Source organism: Pelophylax lessonae, assembly GCF_965119305.1.
Source record: "Pelophylax lessonae genome assembly, chromosome: 1".
NCBI lineage: Eukaryota > Metazoa > Chordata > Amphibia > Anura > Ranidae > Pelophylax > Pelophylax lessonae.
This window is the reverse complement of record NC_138768.1, coordinates 48271001-48294154: the sequence shown is the minus strand read 5'-3', so window position 1 is coordinate 48294154 and position 23154 is coordinate 48271001. Positions and strand designations below refer to the sequence as shown.

Below are 23154 nucleotides of genomic sequence, written 5' to 3'. Positions count from 1 at the left end.
ACCACCGTTTTGCGGATGTCTTCTGTAAAAAGCAAGCTGAGACTTTTCCTCCTCACAGGCCTTATGATTGTCCTATTGACCTGTTACCTGGCTCTACTCCACCTCGGGGCAGAATTTATCCTCTCTCACCTCCAGAGACTCAGGCCATGTCAGACTATGTACGTGAGAACTTACAGAGAGGGTTTATTAGGAAGTCTTCTTCCCCTGCTGGAGCCGTTTTTTCTCTTTGTGTCTAAAAAGGATGGTTCTCTCCGCCCCTCCATTGACTATAGAGGACTCAATAAAATTACCATTAAAAACCGTTACCCTCTGCCTCTGATCTCTGAGCTGTTTGACCGTCTCAGAGGAGCCAAGATTTTCACCAAGCTGGATCTCCGCGGGGCCTACAACCTGATCCGCATTCGAAAGGGAGACGAGTGGAAGACCGCTTTTAACACCAGGGACGGCCATTTTGAATACTTAGTGATGCCCTTTGGGCTCTGTAACGCTCCTGCAGTCTTCCAGGAGTTCGTTAACGATATCTTCCGGGACCTTCTTTACACTTGTGTAGTAGTATACCTGGATGATATCCTTATCTTTTCCTCTAATTTGGAGCAACACCGAGTCCATGTCCAACAAGTACTCACCCGTCTCAGGAGTAATCGCCTCTATGCCAAGATTGAGAAGTGTCTGTTTGAGCGTTCCTCCTTGCCCTTCCTGGGGTATATCATCTCTGCCCAAGGACTTCAAATGGATCCTGCCAAGCTCTCAACAGTTCTGGACTGGCCACGCCCCTCTGGCCTCCGAGCCATACAGAGGTTCCAGGGTTTTGCCAACTACTACAGACAATTTATTCCTCATTATTCCACCCTGGTGGCTCCCATTGTGGCCTTGACTAGAAAAGGTGCTAATGCCAAAACCTGGCCTCCTGACGCTGAAGAGGCCTTCCAGTCCCTGAAAGCCGCCTTTGCTTCAGCACCTGTTCTGTCCCGGCCAGATTCTTCGAAGCCATTCTATCTTGAAGTGGATGCATCCTCAGTGGGAGCCGGAGCTGTGCTAACTCAGAAGTCATCCAGAGGCAAGACCATAACTTGTGGCTTCTTCTCTAAAACCTTTTCCTCCGCCGAGAAGAATTACTCTATTGGGGACAGAGAACTGCTGGCAATTAAATTAGCCCTGGAGGAATGGAGACATCTTCTCGAGGGTGCTCCTCACCCTGTGATCATCTTTACGGACCACAAGAACCTAGCCTACCTCCAGTCAGCTCAAAGACTAAATCCCCGCCAAGCCCGTTGGTCCATCTTCTTCGCCCGCTTCAATTTCCAGATTCATTTCTGCCCAGCTGCTAAGAACATCAGGGCCAGGGGCGTTGCTAGGTGGGAAAAAGACCAGGGGCTTCAGCCCGAAGGTAAATTTGATAACCCCTCCCACATTTTAAAGGAAGTCCCGCCCAAGCTCCTCCCACATTTAAAAGTACCGCCCAAGCTCCACCCAATGCCCCCCTCAGTCAAGGGGTGGTATGGAGAGGAGTACAGAGGGTCAGACATGGAGAGGAGAGGAGAGGAGAGGAGAAAAGAGAAGAGAATCAGACATGGGGAGAAGAGAGGAGAGGAAAGGGTCAGACATGGAGAGGAGAGGTGAGGAAAGGAAAGGGTCAGACATGGAGAGGAGAGGGTCAGACATGGAGAGGAGAAGAGGAGAGGGCCAGACATGGAGAGGAGAAGAGGAGAGGGTCAGACATGGAGAGGAGAAGAGGAGAGGGTCAGACATGGAGAGGAGAAGAGGAGAGGAGAAGAGGAGAGGGTCAGACATGGAGAAGAGGAGAGGAGAAGAGGAGAGGGTCAGACATGGAGAGGAGGAGAGGAGAAGAGGAGAGGGTCAGACATGGAGAGGAGGAGAGGAGAAGAGAAGAGGAGAGGGTCAGACATGTAGAGGAGAAGAGGAGAGGGTCAGACATGGAGAGGAGAAGAGGAGAGGGTCAGACATGGAGAGGAGAAGAGAAGAGGATCAGACATGGAGAGAAGAGAATGGAGGAGAGGAGAAGAGAAGAAAGGAGAGGGTCAGACATGGAGAGGAGAAGAGGAGAGGGTCAGACATGGAGAGGAGAGGAGAAGAGGAGAGGGTCAGACATGGAGAGGAGAGGAGAAGAGGAGAGGGTCAGACATGGAGAGGAGAGGGTCAGACATGGAGAGGAGAAGAGGAGAGGGTCAGACATGGAGAGGAGAGGGTCAGACATGGAGAGGAGAAGAGGAGAGGGTCAGACATGGAGAGGAGAGGGTCAGACATGGAGAGGAGAAGAGGAGAGGGTCAGACATGGAGAGGAGAAGAGGAGAGGAGAAGAGGAGAGGGTCAGACATGGAGAGGAGAAGAGGAGAGGGTCAGACATGGAGAGGAGGAGAGGAGAAGAGGAGAGGGTCAGACATGGAGAGGAGGAGAGGAGAAGAGGAGAGGGTCAGACATGGAGAGGAGAAGAGGAGAGGGTCAGACATGGAGAGGAGGAGAGGAGAAGAGTAGAGGGTCAGACATGGAGAGGAGAAGAGGAGAGGGTCAGACATGGAGAGGAGAGGAGAGGAAAGGGTCCGACATGGAGAGGAGAGGGTCCGACATGGAGAGGAGAGGGTCAGACATGGAGAGGAGAGGGTCAGACATGGAGAGGAGAGGGTCAGACATGGAGAGGAGAGGAGAGGGTCAGACATTGAGAGGAGAGGGTCAGACATGGAGAGGAGAAGGTCAGACATGGAGAGGAGAGGAGAAGGTCAGACATGGAGAAGAGGAGAGGGTCAGACATGGAGAGGAGAGGAGAGGAAAGGGTCAGAAATGGAGAGGAGAGGAGAAGAGGAGAGGGTCAGACATGGAGAGGAGAGGGTCAGACATGGAGAGGAGAGGAGAGGGTCAGACATGGAGAGGAGAAGAGGAGAGGGTCAGACGTGGAGAGGAGAAGAGGAGAGAGTCAGACATGGAGAGGAGAAGAGGAGAGAGTCAGACATGGAGAGGAGAAGAGAGGAGAGGGTCAGACATGGAGAGGAGAGGGTCAGACATGGAGAGGAGAGGGTCAGACATGGAGAGGAGAAGAGAGGAGAGGGTCAGACATGGAGAGGAGAAGAGAGGAGAGGGTTAGACATGGAGAGGAGAAGAGAGGAGAGGGTTAGACATGGAGAGGAGAAGAGAAGAGAGGAGAGGATCAGACATGGAGAGGAGAAGAGAAGAGAGGAGAGGATCAGACATGGAGAGGAGAAGTGAGGAGAGGGTCAGACATGGAGAGGATAAGAGAGGAGAGGGTCAGACATGGAGAGGAGAACAGACCCCCCTACACTGACACCAACACTGACCCCCGTCACACTGACACCTACACTGACCCCTGCCACACTGACACCTACACTGACCCCCCTACACTGACCCCTCCTACACTGACCCCTCCTACACTAACCCCTCCTACTACACTGACCCCTCCTACACTGACCCCTCCTACACTGACACCTACACTGACCCCCCTACACTGACCCCTCCTACACTGACACCTACACTGACCCCTCTACACTGACACATACAATGACCCCTCCTACACTGACCCCTACACTGACCCCCGCCACACTGACACCAACACTGACCCCCCTACACTGACCCCCGCCACACTGACTCCTACACTGACCCCGGCCACACTGACTCCTACACTGACCCCTCCTACACTGACACCTACACTGACTCCTACAATGACCCCCGCCACAGGTAAGTGAAAAAGATGTGTGATATGAGTGTGTACAAAGAGTACCACAAACGGAACAGCAGCCAATTTTGCTCGGTGTCTCCACCGTAAGATAAAAATGGGAAAAGAAAAAAATTGGCGCAGATTCCTGGTACAGATGGATGAGTGGTGAATTAATAAATATAAACAGAGTATCCAATCCAATGTGGAAGATAGCGTAGACAGATGATATATTCACTAAATCAATACAATAGTAGAGGTGTGGGGTACAGATGGATAAACATGCACAAATCTGTACAAATACGTACAGATGGATAAATGTATGGATGAATCTAAACCTTATAGTGTTCAAAAGGTGTCAGTGGAGAATAATACAGATGTCAAAGATATAAATATAAATAGATGAATGCTCAAAGAAATATCCAAAAAAACGGTACAGATGGATAAATAAGTAAAAATATTATGGTGATATTAAAAAATCAACATAATCTTCTAATACACAGGTCAAAATGGTGAAGTGAAATAACTAAAATGAAGTCTTCATGGAATGAAAAACTAAATAATAATAATAAAGTGCAACAATGCAAGTGGTGAAGTCTGCCAATGCTGACGTGAAATGAATCACAAAAATGTATATAAGATATAACAAAAAACAAGAAAAAAAGTCCATTAAGTGAATAATGTGAACTGGTGATGACTCCAGAATAAATAGTGACTTGAACAGATGAACACAAGATATGACAAGTGACTTCTTGTGAGTGAACCAAGCGCCTTGTCTGATGACAGTGATGTGTCACTCCACTGAGCTATATAGAGCTTTATGGGATGAATGGATGGATGTAATACTCTGGTAACTTGATCATGCATTGGGAGCTCCGTCAGACAGTGAACACACTCAGCAAAGTGAAAGGAAAGGTGGGAGAGGGGTCTTCTTGAGTGCTGTGCTCGCTTTCACCCCCCTACAGTGCAGCACCTGTGTGATTGAAGGAACCTTTAGTGACCCCGACCCGAGTATTACCTCCAGACACGTACGAGAGGCATTTGGCCACCATCAGCGTTTTGGAGTGATCCACAAGTAGGGGAGAGAGGTACATTGCTTACATCCCACCATCCATTCCATCGTATAAGAGGCCCTGATCATATCCGAGGGGAGGTTTTCTACGCCCATAAAAGTGCTTACCAAGAGGTGCACTCTCCATGCATTCCTCATACACCCCCTGACAGAGAGAAAGAGAGAGAACAGGGGTGTGACAGAGAGAGAGAGGGGGTGACAGAGGGAGAGAACAGGGGTGTGACAGAGAGAGAGAGGGGGTGACAGAGGGAGAGAGGGGGTGACAGAGGGAGAGAACAGGGGTGTGACAGAGAGAGAGAGGGGGTGACAGAGGGAGAGAACAGGGGTGTGACAGAGAGAGAGAGGGGGTGACAGAGGGAGAGAGGGGGTGACAGAGGGAGAGAACAGGGGTGTGACAGAGAGAGAGAGGGGGTGACAGAGGGAGAGAGGGGGTGACAGAAAGAGAGATGGGAGTTAGAGATAGAGAGAGAGAGGGGTGACAGGGAGAGAGAGAGGGGGGGTGACAGGGAGAGAGAGAGAGGGGGGTGACAGGGAGAGAGAGAGAGGGGGGTGACAGAAAGAGAGAGAGGGTGACAGAGAGGGGGGTGAAAGAAAGAGAGAGAGGGTGACAGAGAAATGGGGGTGACAGAAAGAGACAGGGGGTGACAGAAAGAGAAAGAAAGAGAGAGAAGAAGGTGACAGAGAGAGGGGGGTGACAGAAAGAGAGGGGGGTGACAAAGAGAGTAATGACTGAAAGAAAGCGGGGGTGACATAAAGAGAGGGGTGACATAGGGGGTAACAGAAAGAGAGAGGGGGTAACAGAACGAGAGAGGGGGGGTGACCGAAATAGAGAGATGACTGAAAGAAAGCAGGGGGTGACAGAAAGAGAGAGGAGGGGGTGACAGAGAGGGGGTAACAGGGAGAGAGATAGGGGGGTGACAGAGAGAGGGAGAGATCGAGAGGGGGGGGTGACAGAATGAGATAGGGGGTGACAGAGAGAGAGGGGTGACAGAGAGAGAGAGGGGGTGACAGAGAGGGAGGGGGGCTGACAGAAAGAGGAGGTGACAGAAAGAGAGGGGGGTGACTGAAAGAAAGCAGGGGGTGACAAAGAGAGAGGAGGGGGTGACAGAGAGGGGGGGGGTGTCTGAAAGCGAAGGGGTGACTGAAAGAAAGCGGGGGTGACAGAAAGGGAGAGGGGTGACAGAGAGAGATAGGGGGGGCGATAGAGAGAGAGAGGGGATGACAAAGAGAGAGAGGGGGGGTGACAGAGGGGGGTAACAGAGAGACCCCCCTAGCCCTGTCTGCAGTCCCACTTGTCCCCCCCATGTACCAGTCCCTGTCTGGAAGCAGTGGAAGGTGTGTGTGATGGTCAGAACAGTACCTTTCAGCAGGATGACCAGCAGCAGACAGGACCCGTTTTCTTAGTAATGGAGGTGCACTGCTCTGTGAGGTGGAGCGCTCCCTGGCTGCCTGCTCCCCCCGGTCAGCCTGTCCTTCAGGCCCGGGAGCGGAGAGGAGGTTGAACGAGTCCAGCAAGTCCCGCAGAAGGATGGAAGGAGTAAGAGTTCTTGGCGCGGAGGCGGAATTCTGGGGGCCGCCGCGCGCTCTGGCTGCTGCTGTCACCTGACGCTGCTGACGTCACGTGACATCACTGGTTGCTAGACGCTAAGCGGCAGGCTAGCAACCAGTGTGTCCGCGATTGCAGGCAAGGAAGAAAGGAAGTCAGAACGACTGAACGGAATGAGTACAGCCAGTCAGCCAGCCAGGTGAAGGGGTGGAGGAGGAGGCTCGGGGCTAACAGATTTTTAACATGAAGAGGAGACCCGGGGCTTTTCAAAGGGACACTCGGGGCTATAGCCCCTGTCAGCCCCCCCCTGCCGACGTAACTGATCAGGGCAGATGCCCTTTCTCGCTCTTCAGATGTGGTGGGCGACATACCCACTCCTCAACACATTATCCCTCCAGAATGTCTCACCTCGGTTGCTCCTGTGGACCTGCGTCTTCTTCCTCCCGGCAAGACCTACGTTCCTCCTCGTCAGCGGTTACAAATTCTTAAGTGGGGCCACGCTTCCCTTTTTGCCGGTCATCCTGGAATTAAGAAATCCCTTCAGTTAATTTCCCAAAGAAATTGGTGGCCCTCTCTGGAGAGAGACGTCACAGAATTCGTCCAGTCCTGTGTGATCTGCGCTCGTGACAAAACTCCTCGTCAGAAACCTGCGGGTCTTCTTCTGCCTCTTCCTATTCCTGAGACCCCTTGGTCGCACATCGCCATGGACTTTATCACTAATCTTCCCTCCTCCCATGGTATGACGGTCATCTGGGTCGTGGTTGACCGATTTTCGAAGATGGCTCACTTTGTGTCCCTGCCTGGTCTCCCGTCCGCGCCTCAGTTGGCCAAACAGCTTTTTCTACACATCTTCCGCCTTCACGGCCTTCCCAGACACATTGTCTCGGACCGCGGGGTGCAGTTCGTATCCAGATTTTGGAGGGCTCTCTGTGGTCAGCTCGGAGTCAAGTTGGACTTTTCTTCCTCGTATCACCCTCAGTCCAATGGCCAAGTAGAACGGGTGAACCAGATTCTGGGAGATTATCTACGCCATTTTGTGTCCTCCCATCAAGATGATTGGTCATATTTACTCCCTTGGGCGGAGTTTTCTTATAATTTCAAGCAATCTTCTGCCTCCAATAAGTCCCCATTTTTTGTGGTCTATGGGCGTCATCCCCTGCCACCTCTGCCTCGGACCTCTGCTCCCTCTTCTGTACCAGCTGTAGAGGACCTCCTTCAGGACTTCTCTTCTATTTGGCGAGAGACCCACTCAGCCCTCCTCAAGGCCTCGGCCCGTATGAAGTTCCAGGCAGATAAAAGTCGCAGAGCTCCTCCGGAAGTCAGTCCCGGTGACAAAGTGTGGCTCTCCTCGAAGTTCATCAGATTTAAGGTTCCAAGTTACAAGTTGGGCCCTCGTTACTTGGGTCCCTTTCTAATCAAGAGCCGCATTAATCAGGTGTCCTACCAGCTCCATCTGCCTCCCTCTCTCCGAATCCATAACTCTTTCCATGTCTCCCTCCTCAAACCTGCTATTTTTAACCACTTCTCTCCTAAACTTCTTTCTCCCACCCCTGTCGCTGGTACCTCTGATATTTTTTCGGTCAAAGAAGTCCTAGCGACCAAGGTAATCCGGGGGAAAAGATTTTTTTTGGTCGATTGGGAGGGCTGCGGTCCTGAGGAGAGATCTTGGGAGCCGGAGGAGAACATCCTGGACCGCAGCCTCATCCGCGACTTCCTGGGTACCAAAAAGAGAGAGAGACCAAAGGGGGGGTACTGTTACGCTCAGCGCTCCGGGCCCCCTGCTGGCCTCGGAGCGCTCACAGCGTGTGTTTCCAGGCGGCGCTCCTGCGTCTCGGCGTGTGCATCCCCGCTCTCTAGGGCGCGCACGCACCGGGACTCTAAGATCTAAAGGACCAGTGCACAGGTGATTGGTGCCTGGTCCAAACTGGTTATTAAGGGTAAAGGGTTGTGAGAGGCAGTGCTGACTTAATTAGGTTTCACCTGTGAACTACCCATAAATACCTTCTCCTCCCACAACTTCCTCCCGGATCTTTGTGCCTTGTGCCTCTGAGAAAGCGTTCCCTACTGAGTTTGTTTGCTTTGCCTGTTGCCGAACCCGCTGCTACCGACTACTCGCCTTTGAATCTCTGCCGCCTGCCCTGACCTCTGCTACGTCCGACTACGCTCTTGCCTACTCCCTGTGTACCACGCCATATCAGCTGCCAGAGAGATCGAGTTGTTACTAGGGGACACGAACTGGTAGTTACCGCCGCAACAAATCCATCCCGCCTTGCGGCGGGCTCTGGTGAAGACCAGTAACTGCTTAGAACCGGTCCTCTAGTACAACCCACGCCATCACCTCTCTGGTCCAGAGGATCCACTATCAGTCCTGCCGGTTAGTGACAGCCCCATCTTTGGTGTCAGAGGAAGGAATAGTGCACCATCATTGGTGTCAGTGGGAGGATTAGTGCCCCACTGTTGGTGTCAGTAAAGGGAATGGGGCCTTGTTTTAGTGGGAGAAATAGTATCCCATTTTTTGCACTAGTGGAGAGAATGTTCGCTTTTATCAGTGGGAGGAATAGTGCCTTACAGGGACACTGATGAGGCAGTACAGCCAGGCCTCTGCAAATCTCGCAAAATCACGCAGTAGATGCTCCAATTCATGTATACATAAATAGTTAAAAATCATAAAGTCCATATATAGTGTCCATCAGGTGCAGATAAAGTGTTTCTGTGCTTCACTGTGTGCATCAAACGGGGTAGTCCCCTTGTGGTTGTCTACTTACCACAATGCGCTCGGTCAAAAGCAATACAGTAAATCCTGCAGTGTAGTCACGCCGTGATTGGACGGCGAAACGCGTCTAGCGATTGGCTGAGCGGACCTGACGTCACTTCCGGCCGGTGAAACGCACGCTGCAGGAGCAGCGAACCACCGTGCCGTGATCTAACTGCCTGTATTTTAATATGTTTGTAAGTAATTTTCTTTGGCTTTAATAAACCTATAGGGAATGTACTTCACTATGGATGGCCTTTCTTTCCTCTGAGGGGACTCGGGCTATATGTAAAGGACCATAATAAGGATCTTTTCCCACATGGTTACGGATTCCAGGCTGGCAGGGAAGGCTGTGACTACACTGCAGGATTTACTGTATTGCTTTTGACCGAGCGCATTGTGGTAAGTAGACAACCACAAGGGGATCACCCCGTTTGATGCACACAGTGAAGCACAGAAACACTTTATCTGCACCTGATGGACTCTATATATAGACTTTATGATTTTAAACTATTTATGTATATATGAATTGGAGCATCTACTGCGTGATCTTGCGAGATTTGCACTTTATTACTTTGCACATGTTTGCACATTTGCACTAGTTTCTACATTTGATAATTTTGTACATGTTTTTATATTTAACTTTTTAATGTAATATCTAGCAGTTACAAGCCATAATGATTATCATTGATAAATATGGGTGTGGGTAGATTTGGCTCAGACCACACTGCCTGAAATGGATAGTGTGTTCCTAAACATTCAGTCCATGCGTCACAAGCCGGCTCTGGGATCACGGTAAACCACAATCTCATGGGGGATCTTGAGATTTTACTTTAAACAATGCATCTGATCACAAAAAGCACCTACAAGTGATCAGCTATTCCTACGGCTTATTATAAAATTTGGTAAATTTGTCTGGACTTTTCCCTTCAAATCCAGTGGAGCAGACAACAGCATGTGAGCAGCGGCTGCCGATTAGAGTGAGCCCCACTTCTGCTAGCAGTGCCAGGGGGTACCGGCGGCGGCAGGGGGGAGGGGGGGCAGCTCGGTTCAGCGCAGGCGAGCAGAAGGAGACAGAGCTGATCTGTCAGAGGATTATATAATTCTGGGGGCTCAGTGTTCAGCTGCGGCCGAGTTTCCAGCACAGTGAACTCGCAGCCAGATTCCAGAACCTGCGGCATGACTGCCAGATGATCTTGTCACGGTTGGGACGATCTGCTTAATGACCTCTGTGCGCACTTCCCTACATTTTACAATCCCCCCTCCTTCCCCAATCCACATTACGCAGAGCCTGTGCGCAGCGACCTCAGCCATGTGCTGTCTCCCCCCTCCCAGCCTGCAGTGATCTTGTCTCATATAATTACTTACACAGCAACTACGAATTCTGCCATGCAGTATAAAAAAAAAAAAGATAAAAACAGAACAGAAATATGCGCTTATTCAAAATTCTGGACTACAGCTCTATATAGAGGAGTCAATGCCTCAATAGGTAGAAAGGCCAATAGGTAGAGCTGGTAAACCTAGGTAGCGGATCTCAGAGGAGGACGGCTCCAAAGTCTGCTGCATATCAAACAATCAGCAATGGCAGCTCCAAGATTTCTGTTCTAGAAGATCCACTTTAAGGCTCCGTTCACATGTAGGCGTTTTGGGGGTGTTTTTCTGCTCTAGGATCAGCTCTCAAAATGCCCAACAAGACAAATCCTATTAATTTCAATGGCCCCTGTTCACATATGAGCGTTTTGACGTTTTAAGCAAAACGCCCAACGCTCAAAAAAGTACATGAGCTTCTTTTTGGCAGATTACAGGCGTTTTCCATTGGTCTCTATTCAATCTAAAAACGCCTGCACAAAAAACGCCTGTAAAAACGCCTGCAAAAACGCCCATAAAAACACCTGTAATAGCAACGCCAAGATGTGAACCTAGCCTAAATGAGAAATTAGGATTGTTTATTTGTTTAGGAGGGTTTCAGCTTTTTTCGGGAGAGAGTTTGGCCCAACAGCATCAAATCCTGGAGTTTACAGGCTGGAATATTTGGCAGCTGGACAATGTACCCAAAATTTAGGGCCATAGGCATTCCGGGACAGAACTTTGTTTAGTGCATAGTCGGCCTCCAACACAAATGACCCTTATGCCCCGTACACACGTGCAGATTATCTGCAGACTTTTGTCTGCAGACTTACCTTTTCTATGTAGTGCAAGGGCCTGCCGGATTGCATACAAATTGAAATTGTTTAGGTTTGACCTCATATTATATGGTTTTGGTATGTCTGCAGACAAAAGTCTGCAGATAATCTGCACGTGTGTATGGGGCATTATAGCAAGTTCTGTCCAGACGCTGATTATTTCATGTTAATTTTGACATCAAATTTCAATTTTAGTCATAGTATAGTTTAGTATACATACTAAATTGTTTTTTCATTGATATTGAGGTGATATGGTTGACACAGCTTAAATAGCAAGCTTACAAATTTTGCTATCTCTACTTTACAATTCAGTGTGAGTTAATAGGAACAGACAATCGGCGCAAACAGGAAAAATTGAAAATAACCCTAAAATTGCAGGCTGGACACTAAAGGTAAATCACTTTTATCCCAAAGCAGTATATTTGATATAAAGTGCAGCGCAATAATACTAATATAAGATACCCGGACATAAACAGGGGGGCTCTCCATAGGATCCAGACAGCCAAATCCATTACAGGGGGTGAGGCGGTCCCTCTGTATTGGATTTGGCTGCCTGGATCCTATGTGGAGAGCCCCCCCTGTTTATGTCCGGTTATCTGGATACATCTCCTTGTTCAGGCGCTTATTTGTTTCTCTAAGGTGAGCGCGGTGTATACTTCCCTGGTGGAGGGACCTGGGTGACCATCTCTTCATGCACTTCACGGATCCTCTGGGACTTTTTGGACTATTCTTATATTAGTATTATTGCGCTGCACTTTATATCATATTTAATACAATGTGAGTGTCCGGGGAATTTTAACTTTTTCTTGTTAAATATGCTATTCTTTCCACTGACACCAATAATGAGACACTATTCCTTCCACTGACACCAATGATGGGGCACTATTCCTCCCACTGACACCAATGATGGGGCACTATTCCTCCCACTGATACCAATGATGGGGCACTATTCCTCCCACTGATACCAATGATGGGGCACTATTCCTCCCACTGACACCAATGATGGGACACTATTCCTCCCAATGATGGGGCACTATTCCTTCCACTGACACCAATGATGGGCCACTATTCCTCCCACTGACACCAATGATGGGACACTATTCCTCCCAATGATGGGGCACTATTCCTCCCACTGACACCAATGATGGGGCACTATGCCTTCCATTTAGGCTGGGTTCAAATACAATATATAACCAAAAGTATTGGGACACCTGCCTTTACACGCACATGAACTTTAATGGCATCCCAGTCTTAGTCCGTAGGGTTCAATATTGAGTTGGCTCACCCTTTGCAGCTATAACAGCTTCAACTCTTCTAGGAAGGCTGTCCAGAAGGTTTAGGAGTGTCTTTGGGAATGTTTGACCATTCTTCCAGAAGCGCATTTGTGAGGGCAGGCACTGATGTTGGATTAGAAGGACTGGCTCGCAGTCTGCACTCTAATTCATCCCAAAGGTGTTCAATCGGGTTAAGGTCAGGACCCTGTGTAGGCCAGTCAAGTTCCTCCACCCCAAACTCGCTCAACCATGTCTTTATAACCCTTGCTTTGTGCACTGGTCCAGGTCATTTGGTGGAGGGGGGGATTATGATGTGGGGTTATTCCAGTGAAGAGAACTTTTAAGGTGTACGAAGACATTTTGAACAATTTTATGCTCCCAACTTTGTAGGAACAGTTTGGGGATGGCCCCTTCCTGTTCCAACATGACTGCACACCAGTGCACAAAGCAAGGTCCATAAAGACATGGATGAGCGAGTTTGGGGCGGAGGAACTTGACTGGCCTGCACAAAGTCCTTACCTAACCCGATAGAACAACTTTGGGATGAATTGGAGTGGAGACTGCAAGCCAGGCCTTCTCAAAAATTCCCATAGACACACTCCTAAACTTTGTGGACAGTCTTCCCAGAAGAGTTGAAGGTGTTATAGCTGCAAAGGGTGGGCCAACTCAATATTGAACTCTACGGACTAAGACTGGGATGCCATTAAAGTTCATGTAGACAGGTGACCCAATACTTTTGGTAATATAGTGTATATGTGAATTGGATGCGTTTTACATCACATCCATTGTAGCTCAGATTAGGGGACAAGGGAGGGGGGCTGGAGGTTTTTTTTTCATAATTTGTTTTCCAATTTCAGCATTACAATGTTGCAATAAAGATCATCAATATACAGTAACAGTCTCATCTTGTTTAATATAAAATGATGATACGTACGAACAGACATTGCATATTATGACATTTCCAGTATGAAGGGGACTAAGATGCAGGTAAAGGGGGGGGGGGGGCTATAAAGGGGAATGGGGTGCTAGGAAGGGGGCTGTGAAGGGGACTGGGATGCAAGTAAGGGGGGTTGTGAAAGGGACTGAGGTGCAAGTAAGGGGGGCTGTGAAAGGGACTGAGGTGCAAGTAAGGGGGGCTGTGAAAGGGACTGAGGTGCAAGGAAGGAGGGCTGTGAAAGGGACTGAGGTGCAAGGAAGGGGGCTGTGAAGGGGACTGAGATGCAAGTAAGGTGGGGCTGTAAAGTGGCCTGGGGTGCAAGAAAGAGGGGCTTTATTGTAAAGGGGTTCTCTGATGTAAAGGGGGTGCTGTATTGTAAAGCTGGTTACTGTGATTTAAAGGGGCACTCTAATGTAAATGGGGGCTGTATTGTAAAGGGGGGGGGGGTTGTGTGATGTAAAATGGGTGCTGTAGTGTAAAGGGAATGACTGATGTAAAAGGGGAAACTGTAATGTAAGGTGAAGGGGCTGTAATGTGATGAAACCAAGTCATAGCACAAACATGAGACTTGGACCTCTGCTGGATGAAAATTTGAATGGCCGGACCTCCATGAACTTTAATTCAATACCCCTGGTTTAGACAAACCCTGTGCACAGAGCCTTCAGCTTAGCTGGCAGTGCATTCTGGGAATTGTGGCTCAATTGCAAACAGCTTGCAATAAAGAGTCATTCCAACAAAAACTGATATTTCATTAATAGGTGGAAGCTGTTGTTGAATTATCAGTTGGCTTCCTAATATATCATTTCATGGGGGGCAATTGTGGTGCTGGCATTCTGTGAAAATACTTGTTGCCTGGCTGGCTGTTATGTTAAACCTTCACTTTAGTACTTTATTATATAAGTATTGATGCCAGAAGGTTAAACTGCCCATAGAGGGCTCAAATTGTGGGCAATTTCTGCTGATCTGGTCTAATTTGAGCCGTGGGCAGCCAATGGAAAGTTATTGGTTGAACAGTGACTGCATCATACCCAAGGCTATTTTCTCAGGGAATAAATACAGGTACTACAACTTCCAGGACAAACAACCCCCCCCCCCCCCCGCCATACCTTGGTTGCACCCAGTGCCGGGACAAGGTCATCTAGAGCCCAGGGCGAACATGCCAAACTGTGCCCCCCCCCAAGATGTATGAGCATAATGTGCCAGCAACAATCCCCCCTCCCCCCCCCCCAGAAAAATGAGCACTCATCTGCATAATTGCCCCCTCAAGCATAAATTCCCTCTCCTCCCAGTGCAAATCTTTGCCCCCTGATACCCCAAATCCTCCCCAGAATGAATGCCCCCCCCCCCAGAAAAAAAACACCCCTCCTAGTACAAATCATCTACCGCTAAAATTTCCTCTCCAAGTACACATCCTCTTCCCCACCCCCACTCTTCCTAGCACAAATTCCCCCCACCCCCTAAATTTTCCCTCCTAGCACAAATGGCCCCCCAATCATCCCTACTAGCACAAATGCCCCCCCAATCATCCCTACTAGCACAAATGCCCCCCAAATCATCCCTACTAGCACAAATGGCCCCCCAATCATCCCTACTAGCACAAATGCCCCCCAAATCATCCCTACTAGCACAAATGGCCCCCCAAATCATCCCTGCTAGCACAAATGCCCCCCTAAAAATAATCTCCTCCCCACTCCCCCCCCCCCAGCACAAATCAACTTCCCTCATCCCCCCTCCCTACACAGATCCCCCTAAATTACCACTCCTAGCACACTTCCCCAAAATCACCCTTTCCAACACCCCCCCCCCCCCATGGTGCCTGGTGCCCTCCCACCTCACATGATACCCACCCCTTGTCCCGGCCCTGGTTGCGCCCTCTAGCTTCCACCCAGTACCAACCCTTTTAGGCAATACGGAACAAAGTATCATTTTGTGGTGCTACAGTAAGAAATTTGTATGGAATTTACTGATAAATCTCCCGGCAGCCAGCAACAATAGATCCCCCAGCAACACTAGACTACCCCAACAATAGACCTTTAGCAGCAACCCCCCCCCCCCTCCGCAACAGTAGATCCCCCAACAACAGACTGCTCCAGCAACACTAGACCCCACAGTATTAACAGATTTACCCCTGCAACAAAAGAATAATGTCAGCAGCAATAAATCTCTCCCCAGCAACAATAAATCTCTCCCCAGCAAGAACAGACCCCCTACAAAACAACAAAATACCCCTCCAGCAACAAAAAATCCATCCCTACAACAATAGACCCCCCGCCAGCAGCAACAGACCTCCCAGCAGCCAATATCAATAGACCCTCCAGCAGCCAGTATTAATAAACCCCTCCCTCAACAGTAGATCCCTCTGAGCAATATTTAATAGCTCAGCAACAAAACCCCCCAATTCTATCCGATGCAGTCACTGTTCAGAAGCGCTATTATATTCAGGCATCCACAGATACCACAGCTGCTGACTGCAATGGCGACAATGGAGATTCCTGTTTAGCTCTTGTTCTGATTGAGAAAAGAGATAGCCTTAGAGTGATAGGCAGGCAGACACCGCATGTAATTCGCACAGGAATCGCAGCACATGCGGTGTCTCTGGGGTGCGATTTGAGCCATGGATTTTGCATTCGCACCAAACTGGTGCAGGACACTCCCACCCACGCATACAATCAGATTCTGCAAATCGCACTGCGTTTTTCAAACTGATTGCGGGGTGTCATTATCTTAACATACAATCCCCAACCGATTCGCATAGACGGGTAGTGATTTCGATGCGGTGCCAAATCTGGTGTGAATTCACATCGCATCTAGTGTGAACCGAGGCTCAATCTGTCAGGGGAGAAGAGGTTGGGTAATTCCAAATTTCTAAGCGCCCAAAAATCCAGCAGAAAAAGTAATGCTGGCCATACACTAGCAGAAAAATCGTTCGAAAATCTGTCATTTGGTCCGTTCGTTTTTCATCCAGGTAATGGGCACACATAGAAAATTATGCCGAACAAACAATAAATTGAAAGGTTAATGTGTTCCTCGTCCGAACTGTTTGCACTCGGCATATGTGACAAAATGAACGAAGAATGGATTCATTTATGTCCATTGAAAGATTTATCTATGAAAATTCGGTCATTACATGACGGCACGATCGTCTGCTCTCACAGCTGAGTGTTCGTTTAACCAATTCCTGACCACCCGCCGCCTTTTTACTGCGGCAGTGCGGCTCTCCTGCGCAAACCGACATAGACCTATGTTGGTCGTGCAGCTGCAGCTAGGGGGCGAGCTTGCGCCGCAGCCGGTGCACTCCCGCCCCCAGTCGGCAGCGGGGACTCCGATGTACGGGGAAGGCAGCTTGACACCCGCGATCGCTCCCCGCTGAGAGAGAAGAATGGTATACACAGCCGACCGTCCTTCTCTCTGGAATGGTCATAGAGCTCATGTGATCCTTCTATATAGGATCACATGTCTCTATGTTCATTTCACAAGCCCCGCCCCCACAGTTAGAATCACTCCCCTAGGCTCACATTTAACCCTTTGATCACCCACACTGTTAACCCCTTCCCTGCCAGTGTCATTATTACAGTAACAGTGCATATTTGTAGCACTGATTACTGTAGTAACGTCACTGGTCCCCCCAAAAATGTCAGTTAGGGGTCCGATCTGTCAGATCGCTGCCATTACTAGTAAAAAAAACAAAAAAAACAAACAATAAAAATGACATAACTCTTTCCCGTAGTTAGTAGATGCAATAACTTTTGGGCAAACCAATCAAAATACGTTTATTGCAATTTTTTTGTTTACCAAAAATATGTAGCAGAATACAAATTGGCCTAAAATGTTAAAAAAAATTAGATTTTTACATTTGTTTTTTTTGAGAATGTTGTATAGCAGAATGTGAAAAATATATATTTTTTTTTTTTTTCAGAATTGTAGCTCTTTTTTTGTTTATAGCGCAAAAAATAAAAATTGCACAGGTGATCAAATACCACCAAAAGAAAACTCTATTTGTGGGCAAAAAAGGATATCAATTTTTTTGGGTACAGCGTCGCACGGCCGCGCAATTGTCAGTTAAAGTAGCGCAATGCCGAATCACAAAATATGGCCTGGTCATTAAGGGGGAAAATCTTCTGGTCCAGAAGTGGTTAAATGAGTTTGAACGATTTTTTGTATAGTTCATGGCCAGCATAAGACCCCTCCGAGCTGTCCCAGGTCCCCTTAACCGCCCCCCTGCTGGCCAGGTCAGGAACCCAGATTCAGCCGGTAAGTAGAGAGTAGCTGTAGCAGGGATGGGGGTCAGGAGGAGCATTGGGAGAGTGGGGGGGGGGAGTGGGAGGAGGGCCGAGTCACTGCACCATGGGCCTCTGGTTTGTACTTTCCCCCTGGGCCAAACGTTGCCAGTCTGCCCCTGTCGGAAGTACACCCAGTGCCCGGACAAGGTCATTCTGCGCCCAGGGCAAAGATGCCAAACTGCATCTGGATGGGGGGTGCCACTCCCATCCTTTCAATTAATCATTGCACCCAGGGCAGCCTCCCCTCCTGCCCACCCCTTGGCCCGGCACTGAGTACACCGCACAGTAGTGTGTTTCTGGCGCATCCATCTGCACGGTGTGTTGGGGGAACGAATGGCACCGCATGGCACCAATGTAACATGCATCGCTCATGACTGCAGTGTGATAGTGTGGATGGGCTGAATTGTCACCAAATGAGGAATGACCATTTAAGCCATTGCTGATAGAGCAGCAGACATTGTGGGACAGAATGCATTGTATTGTCTGTAATGCTCTGCTATCCATTGTTATTCTGTGTGAGTCTGTACCTGCCGCTTGCGTCACTCCCCGTCTTCACTGCTCCGTCATCCGTGAAATTAAAGATCCTAGTCCAATTTCCCAACTCCTCTCCGCTCTGCCAGCTAAACTGCAGGCCTCTAGTAAGAAAAGCAGGCAATTTACAATGCGCTCCTCTAGGCTCATATCGCACTATTTTTACATTGGAAATGTACAGCAGAATTTTGACAATCATTGTAAGCATGAATATATGAAATGTCTCCAACCTTCCTGCAAACCTGAGGCCTGGAAGGCAGGGCAGCAAAATAACCAGATCATCTGTATTGTTTTCTTACACTTGCAGGGTCCACTCATACTGTCCCATGTGCCCTAAAGCAGCCGTCCCCAACCCTTTTGGCACCAGGGACCAGTTTCATGGCAGCCAATTTTCCCAGGTGACCGGGGGGAGGGGCTATTCATGGAGTCTGTCCTCAGCCCCCCCTTTACAGCACAGTCCCTCCTTTATATCAGTGTCCTCAGTTTCCCTTTACATCACAGCCCCCCCTTTACAGCACAGTCCCCCCTTTATATCACTGTCCTCAGTTTCCCTTTACATCACAGCCCCCCCTTTACATTTCAATGCCCCTTTACAGAGCAGACCCTTTACATCACAATGCCCCTCTGTAAGGGGGCCATTGTAATGTAAATGGGGGCTGTAAAGTAAGGGGGGCCCTGTAATGTGAAGTGGACTGCTATGTAAGGGGGGTACTGTAATGTAAAGGGGGGCTGTGATATAAGGGGGGCACTGTATTGTGAGGGGGGCTGCTCTGTAAGGGGGGTACTGTAATGTAAAGGGGGGCTGTGATATAAGGGGGGCACTGTATTGTGAGGGGGACTGCTCTGTAAGGGGGGTACTGTAATCTAAAGGGGGGCTGCGATGTAAAGGGGACTGCTCTGTAAGGGAGGCACTGTAATGTAAAGGGGGGCTGTGATGTAAAGGGGACTGCTCTGTAAGAGAGGCATTGTAAAGTAAAGGGGGGCTGTGATGTAAAGGGGACTGCTCTGTAAGGGCGGCACTGTAATGTAAAGGGGGGCTGTGATGTAAAGGGGACTGCTCTGTAAGGGCGGCACTGTAATGTAAAGGGGGGCTGTGATGTAAAGGGGACTGCTCTGTAAGGGCAGCACTGTAATGTAAAGGGGACTACTCTGTAAAGGGGGCACTGTAATGTAAAGGGGGGGCTGTGATGTAAGGGGGGCACTGTATTTTGAGGGGGGACTGTTTTGTAAGGGGGGTACTGTAATGTAAAGGCGGCTGTGATGTAAAGGGGCCACCGTAATGTAAAGGGGGCTGCTCTGTAAGAGGGGCTGTAAAGAAAAGGGAGCACTGTAATGTAAAGGGGATTGCTCTGTAAGGGGGCATGGTATTTTAAAGGGGAGCTGTGATATAAAGGGGACTGCACTGTAAAGGGGCACTGTAAAGTAAAGGGGGGCTGTGATATAAAGGGGACTGCTCTGTAAGGGTGGCACTGTAATGTAAAGGGGGCTGTGATGTAAAGAGGACTGCTCTGTAAGGGTGACACTGTAATGTAAAGGGGGGCTGTGATGTAAAGGGGGACTGCACTGTAAGGGTGGCACTGTAATGTAAAGGGGGGCTGTGATGTAAAGGGGGGACTGCTCTGTAAGGGTGGCACTGTAATGTAAAGGGGGGCTGTGATGTAAAGGGGGGGCTGCTCTGTAAGGGGGCACTGTAATGTGAAGGGGGGCTGTTATGTAAAGGGGGCATTGTAATGTAAAGAGGGGCTGTGTCGTGAAGGAGACTGCACTGTAAAGGGGACATTGTGATATAAAGGAGACTGCACTGTAAGGGGGGCACTGTAATGTAAAGGGGGGCTGTGATGTAAAGGGTACTGCTCTATAAGGGCGGCACTGTAATGTAAAGGGGGCACTGTAATGTAAATGGGACTTCTTTGTAAGGGGGGCACTGTAATGTAAAGGGATCTGTACTGTAAAGTGGGCACTGTGATATAAAGGGGACTGCACTGTAAATTGGGCACTGTGATATAAAGGGGACTGCACTGTAAAGGGGAGTACTGTAATGATTACAGTGCAGTTCCCTTTATATTAGTGTCCCTGGCAATCACAGCCCCCTCCATCACAGTGCCCCTGCAGACTGCTTTCCTCTCTAACACTCCCCCATTCTAATGTCTGTCTCCCTTGCACAGGACTTGTACCTTTGGCAGGGCAGAAGCTGTGATCAGTCTGTGTGTTCTTTCCCGACTCACCTGCCCCCCCACCTGATGATGTCATCCTATCAGCAAGGCAGGGGCAGGAGGAGCTCTCCATTCCGATCTGCAGCTCCTCCTGCCCTGCTGATTGGATGACATCATCGGCCGGGTGGGCGGAAAAGTCAGGAGAGGATAAACAGGCATGGCCGCACAGCAGGAGGTGAGCGGGGACCGCGGTCTATGATGGCCCTTTGCGGACCGAGGTCACCGCTCATCTCCTGCTGTGCAGCCCGGTCATCAACAGGCCACAGACCAGCACCAGTCCACCCGGGGGTTGGGGACCCCTGCCTTAAAGGATATCAAACCCCAAAAACAAAGCTTCCAGTCCTTAGACATGGCTGCATTCATTTTCTTGTTTTGGGCTAAGTACCTTTTCAGCAAGTACAGAAAAATTCCTTTTGATCCTGCCAGAATTGCAGGGTTCTTGTACCTTTCTGTACACTAAACTGATATCTAAAACAATGTTATCAGCGGTTTTCTGTGGACATAGAACACCCCTCCTGATGCTATGGAGAAGGGGGGAGCTTTTTGTAGTCCCTTTTAACCACTTGACCTCCAGAAGAAAGCTTTCTTTCTGTGGAATTTGATCACCACTGGGTTTTTTATTTTTTGTGCTATATGAAAAATGACCGACAATTTTGAAAAAAAAAAAAAAAAAAAAACCTATATTTTTTTACTCTCTGCTATAAAAAATATAAAAGCCGTCACTCGTGACACAATTTGCAACTTTGAGAAAATTTGGTACCCTTGGGTCACACACTATTTAACCTCTAACTTTGATGAATCCTTATTGATGCCTTGGTGACGTATTTTTACATTCAAGCTTCTTGTATGTATATTAAACGCTTGAGGTCGCACATCACCCCGCGGATTATCTTTAACCTTATCCTTATCTTTTTTTTTTCTCTTATTCCTATTTCATTTTCCTATTCTCCTTTTCTTGTTTCTCCTTTTCCCTTCTTCTACTCTTCCCATGTGGTTCAGGTAGCAACATTTATACTTATATACCAACATTTATACCTATATAGCAACATTTATACCTATATAGCAACATTTATACCTATATAGCAACATTTATACCTATATAGCAACATTTATACCTATATAGCAACATTTATACTTATATAGCAACATTTATACTTATATAGCAACATTTATACTTATATAGCAACATTTATACTTATATAGCAACATTTATACTTATATACCAACATTTATACCTATATAGCAACATTTATACTTATATAGCAACATTTATACTTATATACCAACATTTATACCTATATAGCAACATTTATACCTATATAGCAACATTTATACCTATGTAGCAACATTTATACCTATATAGCAACATTTATACCTATATACCAACATTTATACTTATATAGCAACATTTATACCTATATAGCAACATTTATACTTATATACCAACATTTATACTTATATACCAACATTTATACCTATATACCAACATTTATACCTATATAGCAACATTTATACCTATATAGCAACATTTATACCTATATAGCAACATTTATACCTATATACCAACATTTATACCTATGTAGCAACATTTATACCTATATAGCAACATTTATACCTATATACCAACATTTATACTTATATAGCAACATTTATACCTATATAGCAACATTTATACTTATATACCAACATTTATACCTATATAGCAACATTTATACTTATATACCAACATTTATACCTATATAGCAACATTTATACTTATTTACCAACATTTATACCTATGTAGCAACATTTATACCTATATAGCAACATTTATACTTATATACCAACATTTATACTTATATACCAACATTTATACCTATATAGCAACATTTATACCTATATAGCAACATTTATACCTATATAGCAACATTTATACTTATATACCAACATTTATACCTATATAGCAACATTTATACTTATATAGCAACATTTATACTTATATAGCAACATTTATACTTATATACCAACATTTATACCTATATAGCAACATTTATACTTATATAGCAACATTTATACTTTTATACCAACATTTATACTTATATAGCAACATTTATACTTATATACCAACATTTATACCTATATAGCAACATTTATACCTATATAGCAACATTTATACCTATGTAGCAACATTTATACCTATATAGCAACATTTATACCTATATACCAACATTTATACTTATATAGCAACATTTATACCTATATAGCAACATTTATACTTATATACCAACATTTATACTTATATACCAACATTTATACCTATATACCAACATTTATACCTATATACCAACATTTATACCTATATAGCAACATTTATACCTATATAGCAACATTTATACCTATATAGCAACATTTATACCTATATACCAACATTTATACCTATGTAGCAACATTTATACCTATATAGCAACATTTATACCTATATACCAACATTTATACTTATATAGCAACATTTATACCTATATAGCAACATTTATACTTATATACCAACATTTATACCTATATAGCAACATTTATACTTATATACCAACATTTATACCTATATAGCAACATTTATACTTATTTACCAACATTTATACCTATGTAGCAACATTTATACCTATATAGCAACATTTATACCTATATAGCAACATTTATACTTATATACC

At 47.1% G+C, this 23154-nt stretch overlaps 1 protein-coding gene across 4 annotated transcripts in view; it reads right to left on the bottom strand.

Annotated features, from left to right (window-relative positions):
- ST8SIA5 (ST8 alpha-N-acetyl-neuraminide alpha-2,8-sialyltransferase 5) overlaps positions 1–23154 on the bottom strand; it is a 152399-nt gene that overhangs the window by 71056 nt on the left and 58189 nt on the right. For 2 of the 4 annotated variants that reach the window (XM_082254650.1, XM_082254651.1), the window contains exon 2: positions 18254–18361. The exons of the other annotated variants lie outside the window; for them this stretch is intronic. In XM_082254650.1, the coding sequence (XP_082110776.1) occupies positions 18254–18361 (108 nt within the window). The remainder of the gene's footprint in view (positions 1–18253; positions 18362–23154) is intronic. 4 annotated transcript variants of the gene reach the window in all.